Here is a 20,509-nt window from a genome sequence, read left to right on the forward strand (position 1 = left end):
TCTGGATCAGTATTAACTCTCCTTAGTCCAGCTACTAACCTCGGACAAGTAAGTTAACTAACGCTATATCAGTTTGTAGCTTTACTGTATTTGGTTACCTAGCTTTCTACCCTTAGAATGTGGCTGTAACATTAGCTCTGCAGCTAACAGCTGAGTTACTGTCGCTAATGGAAAGGTAGATAGCATCAAGTATGTGTGTGAATACACATGCTGTAACGTGAGTGTTGTACACTTCTTTGTTATTTGGATAACCGTTCTGCTGTTGGTGTTATGGCGCGCGCGATATCCGCCTTTCCCCTCATTGAAATGACTGAGTGTGTACCTCTGCAAACCAGGGTTATCAGATGAGAATGGGCAAATTCGAGGCATCTTACAGCAACGGGGCTACAGCCATTGCAATACATCCATTGTAAACATTAGCGCATGGTGCCCGCCCCTCCGCTCCTCATTAGCATTTAAAGCTACAGACACCAAAACAGCGCGTTCTGAGGAAAGCTCCTTGTGGGACTGCTAGTAGTGGCTGTAATTCTGCACCAAGGCTGAATTTCGGGAAAGAGACTTCTGATACAGTATTAGGGGACCACTAAGGCCTATATAAAAGCATCCAAAAAAAGCATGTCATCCTTTAAGTGAAAGATTGAGCACTCTTGAAGAAGAAAATTAAAATGCAAATAGGATGATTGATTACTAATTTCATTTATGAGTCAAATAATGCATACACATTCTTAAAATTAAAAAGCATTTCTGCAAATGCATTTAAATTTGAATTTTGGTCACGATTTGCTTCCATAAATACGACCAGGAGGTCGAAGCTCTGCATCAGACTCACTGTCACAATGCTAGTAGCTTGGCTAGCAACAAATGTACTGCTGCTTGCGCCCTGATCCAAGAACACGTAAGAGCAACCTGGGTTGCTGTCACCGGCAGGTTAATGCTCGATTGTAGGCCTACTGGTAGAAACCAATGGTGTCTCTCTGGACGGGGGATTAAACTCTTTTCAAACACTTGTCCATGTTCGTGCAGCTCCCGCTTCCCTACACAGGTCATCAGCAAGTGAGATTCTGACGAGGGAGCTAACCGGTGTGACTGTTGACTATACGTCACTACCTGTAGCTATTTTTCGCAGTGTAATTATTTTGCTGAATATTGGTATACATGAGTATTTTTGGCAATGCGACTTGGCTATTCAGACTATTTAACATTTCATGTCTATTTATAGCTCAGTTTGAAAATGTATATATATATTTTTTTGACTTTGAAAACGCAAATCAAATGTTCTCCCCGCGTAACCCCTGAACCACTTTGCGTACCCCTGGGAGTACGCGTACCCCAGTTTGGGAACCGATGGTCTAATACATTTCTTTAACGTAGGGCCTTGTCTGTCTGGCAAGCTTTATGTTGTGGTGCCACATGTCGGATAACCAGTAGAGGGGGTCAACACGTTTTATTCTGTGCAACTGTTGAAATTAGTGTTTGTACTTGACATTGCAAAAATCCCTCGGATGTTGAAGTGCTTAGAGCACCACCTCTATCCTTTTTTTCAACGATAGACATTTATGCAGAAGTCACACTATCAAAGATAGTGGATAGCTTTACGTTACTGTAGCTGTTGTCAGGTTACTCCTGAGGATAAACAATTTGCAAGACACTGGCAGCATTTCCGAGGTAAGACTTAATTACGATATTCATTGCGCACAGTGGGCTTCAAACTATAGTGAAAAGCAATAGATTTGATGGATATGCTATTTCCTAGATTTATAGCGCAGCATAAATTCAGTAGGTTAATAAATTGGTAACCTCTCAGCTATTAGGCTAGCCTACTTGATATTGGCGTCATCATTTGCAGACAGTGACAACCTACAAGTGATAAGGATGTGTTATCATTTAACCATTTGTAAAGTAACTTTAACGAGCAACCAAGATGGAATGTGCATGCGCTGTCAGAGAAAATATATTTCTCTGGGATAATTCTGTGTGGCTAAGGGGGGTCAAATCGTGCCAATGAAAATATGGCCTTATGTCATAGACGTTTGTACATGCAAACCTTTTCTCTCCCGATAGCCTAATTATATCCGTCTAAATATGACGTTGCACACCGGATGGAGCTTAATTGAAGTTGTTTTATTGTTCACGAGTCAGCCCAAAATTTACCTATATGATGTGTTAAAGTGTTGTAAAGCTCAATGGACTTCCATGGTCCAACAAATGGTTAAGGTATGTTCATCCTTCCTTGGACTCCATTCTATTCACCTCATATTTGTCCGTTTGTCTTTATCTGAAGGAATAACAAAATGCTGTGGATGTATTTGTGCTTGAGTGTTGTCATCAACATTGCTGTGTCCCAGGAGGTTGAAGAACCTGTCACATACACGGCAAGTGGCTGTCACAACATCTACCATGCACTGGCTTACAATGCCTCTAAATTGAATGAATGAATGAGGATTGAGTGAGTTGTTAAATAATTACTGAAGAAATTGATTGATGAATAAGTAAATGGAGAAGTAAGTGTGATTGATGGGTGGATGTATGGATGAATGGATAGATGAATGGAGAGACTACTAGATGAACAAAAAGGGTATATTATTTTTCTCTAAAGGATAACTGTTTTGCCATCAGAATTAGACAAAAACACTCAAATAAAAGACACCATTCTTTCTTTGACATGACAAACAATAAAAAAAGCAAACAGACTTTACAACTGCTATTCTGAGTTCCAAATGATAACAATTTACACTAATTACAGTATAAAGTATTTGCGAGTGGCAATACTTATACGAAGAGTTTCCACCAATCCAGGATGCACTTATCGGTAGTCGGCAGTTGTAACTTGATGTTGTTGTCGTAGCTGATGATGAGTTATGGAGGTTAATCATATGAGACTGGAGCCTCGAGCCCATGCTGAGGCCGGGCCGGAGCTTGTCTCTCTGGTCTAGCCTCATGAGTCAGATGGTCGGCAAACAGGCGTGCAGACATTCCTCCCTGGATGGCGACAGACTAAACACATTGTTTTGGGGGGATAAGTGAAAACACAGGTGTTCTCCAGGTTGTTAATGGCTTGTCTGTCTGATTTCCTGTTATCCACCAGTCGGGAAACAGAGCCACAGAGCAGAATAACAAATGTGGTGTAAATCACCCACTCAGTAAACTAACATTTTCACAATTCAGTAGGCCAAAGTTATGTTTGGGGACCATTTTTCCTTTTGTTTTACTTCATGATTATAATGACCTGAAGTTGAGGTTTGTGTCTTTATGGTCCTATAGTGACTGCCATGCTTAATCAGTTTCGTACTTAAGGGTCATAGCTGTTTAATTTGTCAATCAGTGAATCAATATAGTGTTCTGCCATTCTGTCACCATAAGAAATGAGTATAATAAATGCCAGATACCTAACAATCTTTTTCTGGCATTAGTGCACCGATGGCTATGAGTTTGATGTTGACCGACAAGAATGCAAAGGTAAGGCCATCCGTTTTTTTATACCTCCAGTGAACATTCTCCTTCCGGCTCACATGGTAGCGTTTTACCATTGCCTTTGCGGAAGACACTGATGACAGACTCTTAACTCTCAGACATCAACGAGTGCGTGACAGTGCCTGACGCCTGCAAAGGTGGCATGAGATGCATCAACCACTTTGGTGGGTACTTCTGCCTGCCCCAGAATGCCCAGATCATCGTCAGCAATGGAGAGGATGAACCTGCGGCTGCGATGGATGATGTGCGCGACCTGCCGTCGCCTCCTGTGGAGGCTCCAGCCTTACCAATTAAGAGGGTCATACCGATTGGTAGCGGAAGCCGAGGGGGCACTGGATACAGTGTTGGAGCCGGCGCTGCTCTCTCTCCACCAGTGCAATGTGCTATGGGCTTCATGGCTGATGAGACCAATTACTGCAGAGGTAAGACTGTGCTGTGAACTATACAATGTAGGCCTATACATTGAATGTGTGAGTGTCGATGTGTGGGATTGTGTTTCTTGCGTGTGACCGAGTTTGTAAAAGTGTGCGTCTGCTCTGCTCTCTTGGTCAAGTTGCAACACGCCGAATCTTGGCAAGGGAGGCAAACAATTGCAGTTACATAAACCATTCAGTTGACATGGGGTGACAGCCAAGCTCAGCTGAGGGACAGAAAAACATGGTAGCCAACAACACATTCCAAAACCATGCTTTTTCCCTTCCCTTCATTATTGTATCACCTATAAGAAGGGCTATCCTATACTTGGGTGTTGTGTTTGGCAACAACAGATAGGCCTAGACTTGCGATACAACACTTAATTCCTTTAAATGTGTCTTTTATAATTTATGAACTGCTCAAACTGGATTGTATGCAAAGTAAGTGTGAGTACACCCAGTAAAGTGCTACAGTCAAACTATGATGGTATAGTAGTATTTAAATCTGTACATGATTACAAACAACGTAGGTTCATGGGAATAGAGCATTCCTCCTGGTGTTGTCTATATCATAACCTAAGAGAGATTCAGAGTTTTTATTCTATAGCACATTCACATAGATACAAGACAGACAGTACTATGCTTAACAAGCATATCAAGAATTAGTTTGTACAGACAGAGCTGAAAACAAGTACAGATGTACAGTGTGCATGTCCTAGTCTGCTACAATAGTTTCTGGTGACATAATAAGCAGAACAAAGTAAACAGGGATGTCTCAAGAGATAAACACCAATTATTAATTTTAGTGGTGTTCAGTGCACAACGTTATTGAGAGGTAACAGACGTTTCGCATAGTAGCCACTTCTTTCTTGAAGAGTCTTGCAAAAAATACTTAATTCAAACCAGTCATTATTTTATATGATATCACATCAGTTGGCAAGCACATCTTGAAAGTATTGGAAATGATTCATCTAACAATGTACTCCTTCCAGCAAGATACCTTAAATAAACCATGCTTTATTTGATTCTTTATTGTGCGTTTACCTTCAACAGCATAGTAATGCCAAAGAAAACTAATGTTGAGCATTACTGATCAAATTAGACTTAACAAAGTTAAAAATATCTCAATTGTTAATAAATGGTACTTTTAAGTTGAAAGTGACTGTTATATTACTTGATGGGTTGTTAGCTAGGTTGTCGAGTCAGTTAAGTGTTAGAACAAGAAAATGTATAAGAATGTGTAACCAATATAGTTAAAACAGATTACTGTATGCTTTTTAACCCCTTCATGTAGCATTTTTCAAACCCCAAGTACTTAGAATACACTCTAAATTTATAGGTTCAGTTTCCAAGACATGGATTAATCCGAGTCCTAAAGTAAGAGATAGAAAGTAAGAGAAACATCTAGGCTTAATCCATGTCTGGGAAACTGGGCCATAGTCTTTAGTAGTTAGGTCTCTGATTTGATCTCAGACTTCAAAGGCTAAGATCTATGTTTACTGTCTTTATTCTTCTTGGTGCTTACTCAGGACAAAGGCAGGCTGGTTTTTCACAAAACTTGTGAAACAGGTCATTTCTCACATCTCCATGTTTACAAATTTGAATGGGGGTCTCACAGTTGTTGTCTTGTGGTTAACCATTCTGACACCAAAGTGGCATAAAATGTTCTTGGTCAGACCACTGTCTCATGAAGGCACCGCTTCATAGGGGAGCTTTTCATCTTTTGTTAGAAACATTTGGGGGCTTTTGGGAGTATGTTCATAGTGTTAGACAGTACAGAGCACAGTTACGATTTTCACTCATTGTGCCTTGTACAGAATAGTATAGGTTTCACTGACAGATTCTGACAGTTCCTAATAGCAACAATTTTCTTAAAATTCTTTGAAGGAAACGTGATGTTGCTTGCCTGACTGCTTGCCTGACACACATTATGCAAGTACTCTTTTTGGATTGTTCAATGGTTTCCATGACATCACACAAATCCAATGCACCCACAGTAATTAAGTAAAAAAAAATCCCCCTTGTGTGATTTTATTTCCCAGGAGGTAACAGAGATGTACTACACCAGTCTTAAACATATGAATTGTATATAAGGAAAATAGTACACTATTATATACAATATACGTATAAGCAGACACAATATATATGAAGGTATTGTGTCTGCTTTGTAGCTGGGATCATAGAAGTGTGCATATTGTGCCTATTGGTTCACCTCTGTCGACATGTATAACAGCAATCTAAAGTGATCTCCTGGAAAAAGCGGAATGGGAAGCCATCGTCATATTTTCCCTCTTGTATGGATAAGTGGATGTCAGCTTTGACCATTAGCTAGTGCTGTACTATTCCTCGCTGCCACCAGCCAAAAGCAGGGTCACCTGGGCTTTGTTAACTGGGAATGATGTGTATCACCGTGTGTGTGTGTATTGTGTGTGTCTCTGTGTATGTAAGAAGTGTGTGTGTGTGTGGGGGGGAATATGTTTACACAGCCTCCAGTATGACATCATTTTCACATCGTGGTTATAGCCCCTGCGTCACAAATGGGTTACATCAGGCAGACCGCTGCTGAGCTCAACTTCTTGCTGCTTTTTTCTGAGCCAAGCTTTGGATGGATTCAGTGTTCTCTCTCTCACACGTGTAACACATCCGAGTCACTGTATACAAAACTGAAAGTGCCACTATTTTTAGCACTTTGTATACAGTATGTTAACCAACCTGGCTACGACTGTAGACCACCCAGGAGAAGGTGCTGCTAAGGAACACTGTCAGTGTTCTGTTCAGTAAATTTGTCTCTGTTGGACCAGAAATATCAAAAAGTGTAGATAAGAATATTATATTCATATTACATTTAGTCATTTAGCAGACGTGAGTGAAATTCGGCAGGTATATTGCTCAGAACCCAAGGATGTGCATAGTTGAGTGTGAAGTTGTTTGGATTAGTCGTTCAAGAGAAATACACATACACACATTGGTTGCCATGTTGGGCTGCACTAAGCAATGGATTACTTCACGCGGCCCGATACACTCCGAGACCCACCCTGTTGGCCAGATCACAAAATCATTTCTAAGAAACAGACAGTGAATTTGAAGGTACCCAATACCTAGTCTATTTTCTCCAATGTGACATAATAGTGCAAAAGGGGAGTGCAGCAGACAATGATGGACATGATTTATGTAATCAAGCACTTTCAGAGAAAAACATAAAACTCACTGCCATTTACATTTAGCTTATCCAGAGCGACTTACAGTAAGTACAGGGACATTCCCCCCGAGGGAAGTAGGGTGAAGTGCCTTGCCCAAGGACACAACACAACAGAACCGGCAACCTTCTGATCACTAGCCCGATTCCCTAACAGCTCAGCCACCTGACTCCCTGATTTTGGTGGTCTGGAGTGTGAAGTCTATTTTGGTGCAACCTATCACAAACATTTTTTACATAAAACTGTTATATATTCTAGATATTAATGTAGAATATTTCTCTTTACATTTCAAGATTGTAATCAAACTATAGTGCAAAATACTATTCCGTTTCAAAGCATTGTAATCCCAAAGACTTTGCGAGTCTTTGCATCCAGCTAATTTGGTTGCTCCCAATGCTTTGCAGATGTCAACGAGTGTGAGGATAGCAATCCATGCCAGCACCAGTGCTACAATATCATGGGCTCCTTTATCTGCCAATGTGAACAAGGCTATGAGTTAGTGTCAGACCAAGTATCATGCCAAGGTAATGAGTGTGGTGTAACTTTACATGTAGAAAATGTTATTATCTGGTTAGAGCATGGGGTCTATCTTAAAGTATAGATGCAGTAGAAATTCGTCACTTGGTACTTTGTTAAACAAATTGGACTTAAATATGTATGATGTGTATATCTCATACAGGCCTTTAAGTTAATTCCCTAAATGTTTGTCTGTGAATAGATATCGATGAGTGTGCTTTCTCCAGCTACATGTGCCAGTGGCAGTGTGTAAACCAGCCTGGAGGGTATGTCTGTGCCTGTCCTGAGGGATACCAACTCCAAGGCACCCGAGTATGCCAAGGTACTGGGCCTGTTGCAACAAGCACAATACCTAAATCTCAACCAAGCCCAACCAACCAATCTTGCAACACCAGCAGTGAATCTCAATGACTCAATGATTTTAATATAAACACCAAACTTTTGGGATTAAGGATGTGAAATTGTTGACATGTTCTCTTCATGGGCAGACATAAATGAGTGTGATACAGGACACAACTGCAGAGAAGATGAGATGTGCTGGAACTACTTTGGAGGCTTCCGGTGCTACCCTAGAAACCCCTGCCATGAACCTTACGTGCAGACAGGAGAAGGGTAAGAATAAAAGAAAAACGTTTTGCAAGACTGCTGTGCTGAAACACTTTTTTTGAGATTGTTTTCAGGTTGAATGTAATAGTCAATTATGGTCTTTCAACATATTAGGATTACGTGAGTAGTGAATAGTTGCACCTACCCCAATTACCCTTTGCAGCCACTCCTATTTGTTTACAAAGAACAATGGATTTTTATGCAAGATCCTGCAGTTGAAGTGTGAGTTGTAGATGAACAATTTCAAAGTTCAAATTCTGTGCAATTCTACACAACTAATGGAAATGTTTATGTAAATTGTATGGTTAGGGTAACAAGTATGGTTAAGGTTAGTAGTACAACTTTAAGGCCCATTGATCAATTAGCTCTATCACCTTTTTGTGCATCCAGGGAAACAAATGTACCCACCATTCTAGATTAGCATTAGCTTGCTCCGGTATGTTTCCAATCTTCACCTGCAAAAAGACAATCCAACCTACCACTACCACATCCACTATGTGGTCAAAAACTATAATGGCTCTATGTATGCAGTCGTTGCAGCTGCCAGTCACCATCCATCTGCCGGGGACTTCCACCATCCATTGTGTACAAATACATGAGCATCACCTCAGAACGCTCCGTACCAGCAGACATCTTCCAGATCCAGGCCACCAGCGTCTACCCCAACATGCACAATACCTTCAGGATCAAGTCTGGCAACGAGGGAGGAGAATTCTTCCTCAGGGTGAGATAATACCACTTACATTTACATTTAGTCATTTAGCAGACACTCTTATCCAGAGCGACTTACAGTAAGTACAGGGACATTCTCCCCAAGGCAAGTAGGGTGAAGTGCCTTGCCCAAGGACACAACGTCATTTGCACAGCCGGGAATCGAACTGGCAACCTTCAGATTACTAGCCCGCTTCCCTAACCGCTCAGCCACCTGACTCCCTTAAATCAAATTATTCAAGTGGTCATGTAGCACATTTCCACAGCTGCAGAACCAAGTGTTACACTTTATTTGTCCATATGCATAACGCATTATACAGCATTTTACATGTACTCTTAATTAATTACAATATTAATAGTTAGGGGCAGGGCTGGACTGGCCATCTGGCATAGCGGGCATTACCCCAGTGGGCCGACGCATTTTTGTGCCGAATCGCCGATATAATTTAAAGGCTTTTTAATTTTATTTTTGGTCGGGCCCATAAAGAACTGACAGCGGCCCATTGGTAAAAAATATTTTGGTCGGGCCGGCCCATAGAGAACTGACGGCGGCCCATTGGTTAATTTTCTTTATTGGCACTGGCCTGATCCAATCAAATCCAGGAATCCCCTTCCCCTGATTCATATTCATATTCGTTCAATGCCTTTGAAAATTCAAAACATTATGTCACTGATTTGCTTCCATACAAATGGCAGCGCGCCCTCTGTTGACATCCTGAATATGTGACTGTCAAGCTCGTGGGAGCAACTTCGGGGTCACAACACAAAAATCTACGCAAAATTGAGAAAGATTTCCACACAATTCCCGATTACCATGTTTAAGCACATCAAAGAAAATCAGATAACGGGTCGTTTTTTTGTTTTCCGTTTTCTATTATCAAAACGGAAAATGGAAAATGGGTCAGGGTTGTTTTCCGTTTTTTGTTTTCCTATTTCTAAATGGTAGTCGGGAAACAGCTCGTTTCCCGATTTTGGTTTTCTTATTCCGTCCAGGTCCGTGTACTTTGCGGCCAATGGATTTTCGTTTTGAAATAAGAAAACCAAAATCGGGAAACAAGCTGTTGCACGGTTTAGGCACAGCCTAACAGCCTAAACCGTGCAACGGAACGTAAATCCCAATAGAAGCAACGCAATCGAGACCAAAACGAACATTTTGACACCGCCGTTTTCTATGTAGTCCAAATATTGACTGATCCTTAGGGATGGGAAAATAATAATAATAAGATATATGTGAGAGAACAATGGTTGTGCTCGCCGAAGGCGTGAGCACAGCCAATAAAATGCTATGTTACTGTACTTGCACTGGCCAGCTTGCAAATACTGAGGATAGCCTACTGTACCGAAGTTAAGTTAGCTAATGTCGTTAGCGATGCTAGCTAACGTTAGTTTGCTAGCTGTATATAACATTTCACTGAGTCTTGCAGCTGTTTGATTGACTGAAATTATTATGAAATGTTATGTTCTACTAGCCATTTGCCTGCTTTTGCAATTCACAGTATTTCCAAGCCCTGATAGTGTAACTGAGAAGACGCAGTAATTCCTATTTCAAGTAATAAGCCCCAGTTCAAGGGTTGAGCATTAAATTAGCTGCACGGTCTGTAGAGATATTTGGACGAAGCTGAATACAGTACATAACAGAAAGTGTTTCATTCTGCAGAAATTGTGTAAATGTTTAATGTAACAAATACATTTTTTATAACACCTCAATTGTTATCATTTGTATAATATTACAGCTCATTGTCGTTGGTCAAAGGCACAATCTTTACCCGGACGTGACTTTTGTGCATGGAAAAGTGAAACGTAAATGTAGGGCTACTTGTCCAAAGGACAAGTGCCTCAAAAATGTAATGTCAGGCCGTGAATGATCACTATCACTAGATATAAAGAAAACATTGACTTTCACTCGGTGCTATTCTGACAGTAAAAAAAAGTTGTATATGTGCACTGCTGTTCGTAAACTAGCTCATTCTCCTCGGACCATCCATTTAATTGGCTTTGACGGCCATCAGGTCTCGGCAATTCCTCATTTGCCCTCTCATGTCTACTTGGTGGATTTACATTACATTTATGCATTTAGCAGACGCTTTTATCCAAAGTGACTTCCAAGAGAGAGCTTTACAAAAGAACATAGGTCACTCATAACAACGAGATAGCCCCAAACATTGCGAGCAGCCAAAACATGAAGCATACATTGTGGAAAACCAAATAAGTGCCAAAGGGAAGAACCATAAGAGCATGCAGTTAAACAAGTTACAATTGAACAACATGAAACTCCCCACAAGAGTGCAAGAGTGTACCTGTAGAAAAAACAAGTCTCTCAATACGAGTCTGAGGGTAAGGCTGGACCAGAGACTTGATGTAGTCAGGTGCAGTCCGGTTCACCGCTCGGAAGGTTAGTACCAGAGTCTTGAATCTGATACGGGCCTTGATGGGAAGCCAGTGGAGGGAGATGAGGAGCGGGGTAACATGGGAGCGTCTGGGCAGTTTGAAGACCAGACGGGCCGCCGCGTTCTGAATCCTCTGGAGAGGGCGGGTTGCGCATGCTGGGAGACCGGCGAGCAGCGAGTTGCAGTAGTCCAACTTTGAGAGGACAAGTGCTTGGACTAGCAGCTGGGTGGAATGCTCAGACAGGTATCTCCTGATCCTGATGGTTCGAAATTATACGGCTGCGGGCCATCATACACATTAGTGGTTTTTGCCACCTCTTCTTCATCCCAGTCAGTCGCCATAGTTCTAGTACTAGGCTGAGGCTTCTCTCCTCCACGACTCCCCAACGTGACGTCATCACCGATTTGCGCTAATATGCTAATGCTAACACCAAAAACGACAAAAGCTGGTCTTTAACACCATTTGGAGACACCATTTGGAGATATTTTAAATGATATACATATCTTGAGTGCTTCATGTACCCATTAATCAACAGTTGTGTTTAACCTGCCATATGGCCTTTAAGAAGTTGAATAAAAATTCAAAGAACAATACTTGGAATGCTGAAGCAGCATTCCAATAAATATATATGAGAGAACAAAGGTTGTGCCCTTGCCGAAGGCAAGCACACCCAATATATAATAATGCCACGAATCTCTGTGTGTGTGTCTGTCTGTGTAACTGAGCATTATGAATTGGTATACAAGATCATGAGTCTTCATGAGGCTTTACAAGTGTCTACAAGTCTCTAAAACTATGCTTCTACTGTATTATTACTGTATTGTAATGCCTTACGAGTACATATATAATGCTGCATAATGCATTATGCATATGTCCTTTAAATAAAGTGTTACCGACTGGGTAAGTTTCAGACAAACATTTCAAAGTGGAAAATAAAGGAACGATTAAATTTTTTAAACAATCATTGAAAAGATGTATTTAGTGGAGCATTTAGTCATTGTACACAAGGAAAGATGCATCCTGAGACTACTAGTATGTCCCTGTATTTGTCTGTACAGTTGCTTTATAACTAACATACTACTTCTCTTACCCTCAACACTCCAGCGCTCCAACAACGTCAGTGCCATGCTAGTGATGACAAAGCCACTGACTGGTCCAAGGGAGCACGTTGTAGATCTGGAGATGGTCACCCAGAACAACGTCCTTAACTACCGCTCCAGTTCTCTATTGCGGCTTACCATCATCGTTGGACCCTATGCTTTCTAAGACATTTTTTGTATTCATTAAGTAGCCTACTGATATCATATCAGCTTACTCTACTGATCAAGATCAAAATAGAAAGGGCTGAATCTCAATAAATTCACCTTATCATTACTAAATGATTAGAGCACAGCTAAATAATTGTAAAGCAATGTTTTGTATTGCTTTTTCTTAGCTTTCTAAAGATATCAATTTTGATAAACCTTTTGATTTACTATTAATTGGCGAATTATCTGTTTGTATTTTCTAACACAACACTTACAGTGTAACCAAACACAGAAACATTTTTCCAGATTTGATTTGTTGGAAAATTCTGGGTCTTTTTGCCCCTTGTGGTTAAAAACGTTTGAAGAATTGTGTGAGGTATGACTACTTTTTGGAGGTACTCTGACGTATCACAGGGTCTGGCTACCATAAGATGTTCTAGCGGGTAACACTTCTAAGATAACGCAAAATACAGGTGACTGTGCAGCAATAATGTGGGAGTTTGAGAATAATACAACCACTAGGGTGGTTTAGTTAGTCTGCTAAGTGCTTTTTGTAGATTTACCAATTATTATATGCATCCTAAAATTTGAATGAATTTTTCAACATTTATTAGAACTGTAGGATTGTAGATGTGTGTTCAGTGTTGTAGATTTAGGCATCTCTAAAAACAATGAAGTGTCAAGTTTTGGCAATATTGTGCTTGGTTCCACAACCCCCCCCCCCCCCACACACACACACACACACACACACACACACATAAATGGTTACCTCTGAGCCAAGAGTGATGATGTGGGTAAATTACAGGTTTAGCCAATCCAATTCTAATCTCCTTTTGGACAAAGGTCTGTAATTAGATTTTGGATGGGTAAATGCTGGGCTGAGACGTGTTAGATGTGTAAGTGCTGGAGCCGTAGTTGAGTCTCTGCAGGCCTAAAGCTCTGGCTTGTATCTAATATAGATATCATACATGTCTGTTCATACTTCCTAACTTCTTGACCCTTGAGGTAACCTATGTGAGCATGTTTTCATTTGAACTGTCCTATGTGTAAATTTGCTTTGATGGATTATCTGAGTTGAAATCGGGTGATATTTGTACTTGAAAATGTGTGTCTTTGGGAATGAACGATTAGATTAGCTTGAAGTGAAAACCAACACACGTGTACAGAAAATACTAGAGTAAGGATTTGATTTAGCACATCACTGACTAACAATAACATTACTAAAATACACTTTATGCTTTCTTTGTTGCTACACACATACATCAATACAGAATAACACAACAAAAATTTTCTTTAAATAGTCCAGTTGGATTTGTTTTCTTGTTTTTGGTTTTTATTTTGAGAATTGTGAAATGCTTCAGATGTTAAGTTTCAAAGTAATAAGAAAATTGAATGTTTTTGAATCCATTCGAGTGTTGCTCAGCAACCTCTGTCCAATGGGAATAAAGCAATCATTCCTCAGACTCAAAATGGTTTTGTTTTCAGGAAATCCTTGGCAGTGCTGTGTGCGAATGTATGCAGGGGAGCTGTTGCTTAACATATTTCTGTGTGCCAGTAAATTACTTCCCTGACTTTCCAGTCAGTGCAACTAACTTTCTTTGGCCATCAATCTGATCTACATTATGCTTGCTAATTGAAAGTAAATTAAACCAAATTGGTGAACAGATGATGCATCATCAGACCATACAGTGCAACCTAAGTACCTTATTCAAGTACTTGCAATACCTTATTGAAATTGGCAATGTCACAATAAAGTAGTAATGATCTATTCTTTTAGCAGGATGTCCAGGAGTAAGCAAGTTTAGGAGTAACTGTGAGCATGTTACATACTCTGAAGGGATTCAAGGTACACACATTAAAATGACAATAGAATAACATGTATCTGGCCAGGCTTTAATGTTAAGTTGAATGTCTTACTTCTGTTCTGAAAAACAAATCAAACAAATGTTATGTCTATCTGTGTAAAAACAGCCCATTCACATATGTGCCTGATGTTTCTTTCAGGCTTTAACCAAATAAAATACATGCATATAGAAAATATGTTGGCCCTGTATACACACATACATCAATACAGAATAACACAACAAAAATTTTCTTTAAATAGTCCAGTTGGATTTGTGGATACTGTGCAACACACAGTATGTAAGAATAAAGTTGACATTTAAAGAAAAAAGATACATTACACTTCCTTGTTTGCTAACATCTTGCATTTCCTATCTGTCCCTACTATACAAAGACAGCAACTCTCTGTCTATTAACATATGTAACAGACGTGGCCGCGCCCCCATCGGAAGAATACTTGGCCGACGTTCGCCCGCACCTGAGATCGAACCCGTCACCTCCAACACCCAAGCGCGACCACTACCAGCTATGCCAACAAAAAAGTTGCAATTTGTTGGTGCGGGTGGCCTCTATACATACCTGAGGAGGGAGTTTGCAATGTAATGTTACAAATGTATAAATGTACATTACATTAGGTTTGTAAAATGAAAAATCAAAATATAAGATAAGATTAAAAAAACTTCACCATAAGATAAACCTGTAAAATAGAGTAAGACTACACCTTGGTTGTTCAAACAGAAACTTAACTTAATAAACAAATAATAAAACTGATCATTATAACAACTTTCAGTTAATTAAACAGGGACAGAAAATGTGTGCAGGAAAGGGAACATGTTGAAATGAGCCTTTCTCTTTTAATATATCGACAGGTTTGTCAAACAGGCTGGGTGTCACACTGCCCCCACTTCTCATATGCTAAAATCTTTTGGCGTTACTGGACAGAGTCTCTGCTTGATGGGTCTCACACTTCATTGTGTAACTTACTGTTGCATTGCTAGTCATATGTTGATAAGTAAGGGTCAAAATGTGGTCTGATTGGTTTATCTTGTGTATAAAAGGAATTGTGAAGCATTGTTCTGTGGATTCTTCATCTCAACTCTAGCTTGTCTTACTCCTTCTCCCTCACCTCTTGCTTTCTCTCTTTGATTTACAATAATCATGGTAGAGTAGATAAGATTTAAAGCGTTCATTTTGTAACAAGTTTGCCTTGTAATTGATTGAATTCATTTGCAATGTTATTAAATATATATTTAATTTTAACCTTACTTTGACCATTCTTGCTCTGATTTAACCCATAGTCAAATAACTGCAATTTCCATTGGTATTGGCATAATTTGGTTAATGTTAATAAACTGTTCAGTTTCCTATCTTCCTTAAAACATAGGGCAATTAGTTTTGTGTCAGAGCCAGGACTCGAACTCGGATCTCCCGTGTGAGGGTCCGACTCACAATTCTTGAGCCCCTGGAGGATGGTGAACCCAAGAGTGAGAAGCACGCAGAACTGGGGATGCTGAATGTTTTTAATCAATTGGAGCAAAAGTCCATAATATAGCAAAAAGTAGGATTCCAAACAAAACCAGTCCCAAAAGGACGTTCCACGAAAATGTTGCATTGCTAGTCATATTCACAACAAAAAAACACAATGATTCTAGGAACTTACATAGGCAATCGGCATCAGAACACCTAAACATCATGCAAGGCAGCTATGAGACAGAGTACTTTAAATACACCTAGCAGAATGAGGCCCAGGTGAACCCAATACCGTAATTACGGCTGAGCAAGCCGGGAATGAGGACCTCATTCCACAAGATACTGACGTGATCCCTGCACACAACGGGAATCCAGTATGCGGTGGACTGTGTACCAACGAGGCGAGGAGGAAGGGGAGGTTTGCCTGCTGGAGAAAAAGGGAAGACAAAACAGGTTTTAAAAGGGAGACATGAAACGTAGGATTTATCTTGAGACCTGGGTAGGTATAAACGGTAAGCAACAGGGTTGACTTTCCTTGCCACTTTGAAAGGCCCAATAAACCGCTGCGTGAGTTTGCAGGACTCCACTCGTAAGGGAAGGTTCTTTGTGGAGAGCCAAACTCTCTGTCCGGGACGCAGGATGGGGGCAGGTCTGCGTCTACGGTTAGCCTGTCATTGGTACTGCTGAGAGACTCTAAGCAGTTTGTGTCGAGCCCTCTTCCAAGTCAGACAACAGCGTCAGATGAACTGCTGAGCGAAGGGAACTCCAACCTCCACTTCTTGGTCAGGGAACAGCGTAGGAGCATACTCAAACTGGCATTCGAAGGGGGACATGCACGTAGCCGATGAGCAGAGAGTGTGGTGGGCATACTCTGCCCACATAATAAAGGATGACCAGGTGATGGATTATTGGCAGCCATGCACCTCAGAGTGGTTTCTAGGTCCTGGTTTAACCTCTCCATTTGGCCATTGGACTCAGGATGGTATCCGGAAGACAGGCTCACAGTCGTCCCCAGAAGTTGACAGAATGCTCGCCAGAATCAAGAGGAAAACTGAGGGCCCCGATCAGAAACAACGTCCTGTGGGATGCCAAAAACTCGAAAAACATGGGTGATGATCAACTCCGCGGTCTCTTTAGCCGTGGGCGATTTGGGCAAGAGAACGAATCTGCCAGCCTTAGAAAATCTGTCAACGATGACCAGAATGGTGGTGTTACCTTGGGATGGCGGGAGTCCAGTAATGAAGTCCATGGAGAGGTGCCAAAACCAGCTCTGGAGGAGTTCAAGGGTGCGAGCGGTGCCTGGATGGCAGGTCAGACGAGAGGAGTGACCCCATTGGAGAACTCTGGAGCGAACGGTTGGCTGGCCCCCCTCCTGGGTCTGGTTCTCGGGTCTGGGCTTGTCTCACTGTATTTTCAAGTTCCCATCTTACGGGGGCCACGATCTTTGAGCTCGGGATTATGGATGTGATGGGATCTTCTCGGTTACTGCTTGCGTGTACTCGGGACAGAGCATCCGGTCTAAGGTTTTTGGAGCCAGGGCGATGGGATAAGATAAACTGAAACCGGTTGAAGAATAGAGACCAGGGTGCCTGACGGGGATTGAGCCGCTTGGTCTGCTGGATGTACTCCAGATTTTGATGGTCGGTGAGCACTTGAAATGGGTGTTCAGCCCCCTCAAGCCAATGTCTCCATTCTTCGAGCGCCAGTTTAACAGCCAGTAACTCACGGTCTACTACATGGTAATTCTTCTCTGTTGGTGTAAGACGGTGTGAAAGGAAGGCACATGGATGAAGTTTGTTGTCCTTCGCCCTCTGGGAAAACACTGCTCCAACACCCACATCTGAAGCATCCACCTCCACCACGAAGTGTCTGTCTGGGTTGGGGAGAGCAAGAATGGGGGCTGTAGTAAAGCGGAGTTTGAGTTAATTGAAGGCTGACTCCGCTTCGGGACTCCAGCAAAAGCCCGCCTTATCCCCTTTAGTGAGAACTGATAGGGGAGCCACCACAGAGCTGAAGTTCAAAACTAACTTGTGGTAAAAGTTGGCGAAGCCAAGAAATCTCTGCACCTCCTTCAGACGCGGGAGTGGGCCAATCCGTGACGGCTTGGACCTTCTGGGGATCCATTTGAATATGGCCGGGCTTAATGCTGAATCCTAGGATCTGTACTTGGGTCGCATGGAATGTACACATCTCGGATTTGACAAAAAGGTGGTTATCGAGAAGGCGTCCAAAAACCTTCTTTACATGCTCAATGTGTTCACTGAGGGATCTTGAGAAAATTAGAATATTGTCCAGATAGACGAATACAAACTGATTGAGCATGTCTCGAAGGACGTCATTTATCAGAGCCTGGAAAACTGCAGGAGCATTGGTGAGGCCGAAGGGCATAACTAGGTACTCATAGTGCCCGGTAAGAGTGTTAAATGCGGTCTTCCACTCGTCACCTTGTCTAATTCGCACAAGATGGTAGGCACTGCGCAAGTCGAGTTTGGTGAAGATGGAGGCTCCCTGCAGTATCTCAAAGGCTGAGGCCATAAGCGGCAATGGGTAACGGTTCCGGATAGTGATTTTGTTGAGGCCTCTGTAGTCTATGCAGGGTCGAAGGCCCCCATCCTTCTTGCCCACAAAGAAAAAAAGAGCCCCAGCAGGAGAAGTGGGCTTCCGAATGATCCCTGCTGCGAGAGCCCCCTCATTGTAACTGTCCATAGCTGCACGCTCAGGAGTAGAAAAGGAGAATATATGGCCTCTGGGGGCACAGGTACCCGGGAACAGTTCGATGACGCAGTCATAAGGGCCATGCGGGGGTAAAGAGGTGGCTCTCTTTTTACTGAAGACTGCCTCGAGTTGATGGTACTGACTGGGGACTTGAGATAGGTCTAGGGGATCCTGAGACTCGAGAATAGGGTCAGGGGGCCTCTGTCCCAAACAGGGGACACGACAAGCAGGACTCCAACTGAGGACAGCGCCAGTGGACCAGTCAATGTGAGGGTTATGGTGAAAAAGCCAGGGATGGCCGAGGATCACAGGGAGCTCTGGAGATTGTATCAGGTGGAAACACAACTCCTCCTGGTGTTGGTGAATAGAGAGGTGAAGGGGAGAGGTAAGGAGGGTTACCTTCCCGGGACCCATGGGTCTTCCATCCAGTGCAGTAACTGTCAGAAGGGTAGCGAGTGAGCTGTTTCAGCAACAGCTTCATAGCAAATCCTGCTTTAGCTACATTGTCCCAGGTTTTCAAAACCGTCCTTGGTGAAATGGTGCGCGCAAATGTGTCGAGGGTCGAACTGCACAGGGATCTTCTACGCTACGGTATAGACAAACATCAGCCATGCCCGTCAAGTCAATGTTAGTCGACTCTAGCTCATCTGATTTTTATTAACGCTGATTTGCAAGTAATGCAAGAACAGCTAGATAGCGAAAACACCTAAACTGTAGGCATGTAAACTAGTTTAGCTTGCTAACGGAAGAGCATAGGTAGAATGTGTGATGATTTAGCCTAGTTTATTGGCAATGGGGCTAACGTTGTTTCATGTTCCTGACTGTTTCAAATAATATTCAAATAAAAATAAATAACAAGTGTTGTTATGTAAATCTACAATTCACGATGCATGTTTGTCCAGATATTTGTCAGGTTATTTTTCAGCAAGATGTCTAGAGCTAGCTAACTGAAGCTGAGTTGAATCACGATATAGTTTGGTTTACTATAAACTGTAACGTTCTACCCACCTAAGTCAATCCAGTTTGCTTCGACAACAGAAGTGGAAACAACTAACGTTATCATTTCAAATGATATCTAGTCAATCTGTTAAAAACAGTGTTGTGTAGACACAATAGATTTATTTGCGCGTTTTTATTTCAAGTCTCCACCTTCGGTGTTTCAGTGAGTGCAGTTGGCCGTGTTGCGTTTTTGCTCCCCAGCTTCACTCGTTGAAAACCAACCAATCAGCGCGCAGCTCATCTAAATATTAATGAGCATACCATAAAAAGAGAAAAGCTAGTGTTTTTTCCCGGGAAAATTTCAGAGGATCTATCAAGGGGCATAGAACAGCACCCGGGCCATTTTCAACCCAACCAATACATACCCTATTCGGAGACCTTAAGGAACAGTGTGAAATACCACAAAGACCCACTCAATCACCCCTTTAAATACACCTAGCAGAACGAGGCCCAGGTGAATCCAATAACGTAATTACGGCTGAGCAAGGAGGGCATGAGGACATCTAGTGGCCAAAACACAAAAAAAACAAGCAATACACTGACAGTTTTGGTTGTTTGGCCAATATTAAACCCCCTACAATGTCATCTGGAATTGTATCTGTATTTCTTTTAACTTCTGGAATACAGTCTATAAATTTACTAAAATTCAAGTAGTCAATCATTTTGGCCACTACATTGCAGTTATGCACTGTAAACTGTCTAGATGTCTACTCATTACAAATTATCATCTATTTTGCCATACTCTTGTAAACTCTATGCTAATTTAATGTAGGCCTAAATGGCATCACCAAATACCATGCCAAAAACACACAAGGATAAACAGCTATCCTTGGCCTGAGTGACAGTCTGACCTTTGAGTAGGCCTATGTTGAAACAGTACAATATGAAGTTGTAGCGTACAATACCTTCCTGTTCGACACACCGGGAACTTTTT

At 41.7% G+C, this 20,509-nt stretch overlaps 1 protein-coding gene across 1 annotated transcript; it reads left to right on the forward strand.

Annotated features, from left to right (window-relative positions):
• The first annotated feature begins 1,548 nt into the window (after positions 1 to 1,548).
• On the forward strand, positions 1,549 to 14,081 carry si:ch73-173h19.3 (uncharacterized protein LOC563864 homolog). The gene is made up of 9 exons (XM_067259784.1): positions 1,549 to 1,665; positions 2,282 to 2,372; positions 3,411 to 3,456; positions 3,570 to 3,893; positions 7,486 to 7,605; positions 7,800 to 7,919; positions 8,086 to 8,209; positions 8,735 to 8,927; positions 12,407 to 14,081. Exons 2-9 carry the CDS (start codon positions 2,292 to 2,294, stop codon positions 12,566 to 12,568), a joined length of 1,170 nt encoding a protein of 389 aa, XP_067115885.1. The 5' UTR covers positions 1,549 to 1,665; positions 2,282 to 2,291; the 3' UTR covers positions 12,569 to 14,081.
• Positions 14,082 to 20,509: the final 6,428 nt, after the last annotated feature.

Source organism: Osmerus mordax, chromosome 21, assembly GCF_038355195.1.
Source record: "Osmerus mordax isolate fOsmMor3 chromosome 21, fOsmMor3.pri, whole genome shotgun sequence".
NCBI lineage: Eukaryota > Metazoa > Chordata > Actinopteri > Osmeriformes > Osmeridae > Osmerus > Osmerus mordax.

Excerpts from the sequence above, each read along its gene's own strand:
- si:ch73-173h19.3 (XM_067259784.1), top strand. The coding sequence starts at position 2,292 with ATGCTGTGGATGTATTTGTGCTTGAGTGTTGTCATCAACATTGCTGTG. Across the intron at positions 7,606-7,799 it reads AGACCAAGTATCATGCCAAG|ATATCGATGAGTGTGCTTTC; the intron begins GTAATGAGTGTG and ends GTCTGTGAATAG. Across the intron at positions 8,928-12,406 it reads GAGGAGAATTCTTCCTCAGG|CGCTCCAACAACGTCAGTGC; the intron begins GTGAGATAATAC and ends TCAACACTCCAG.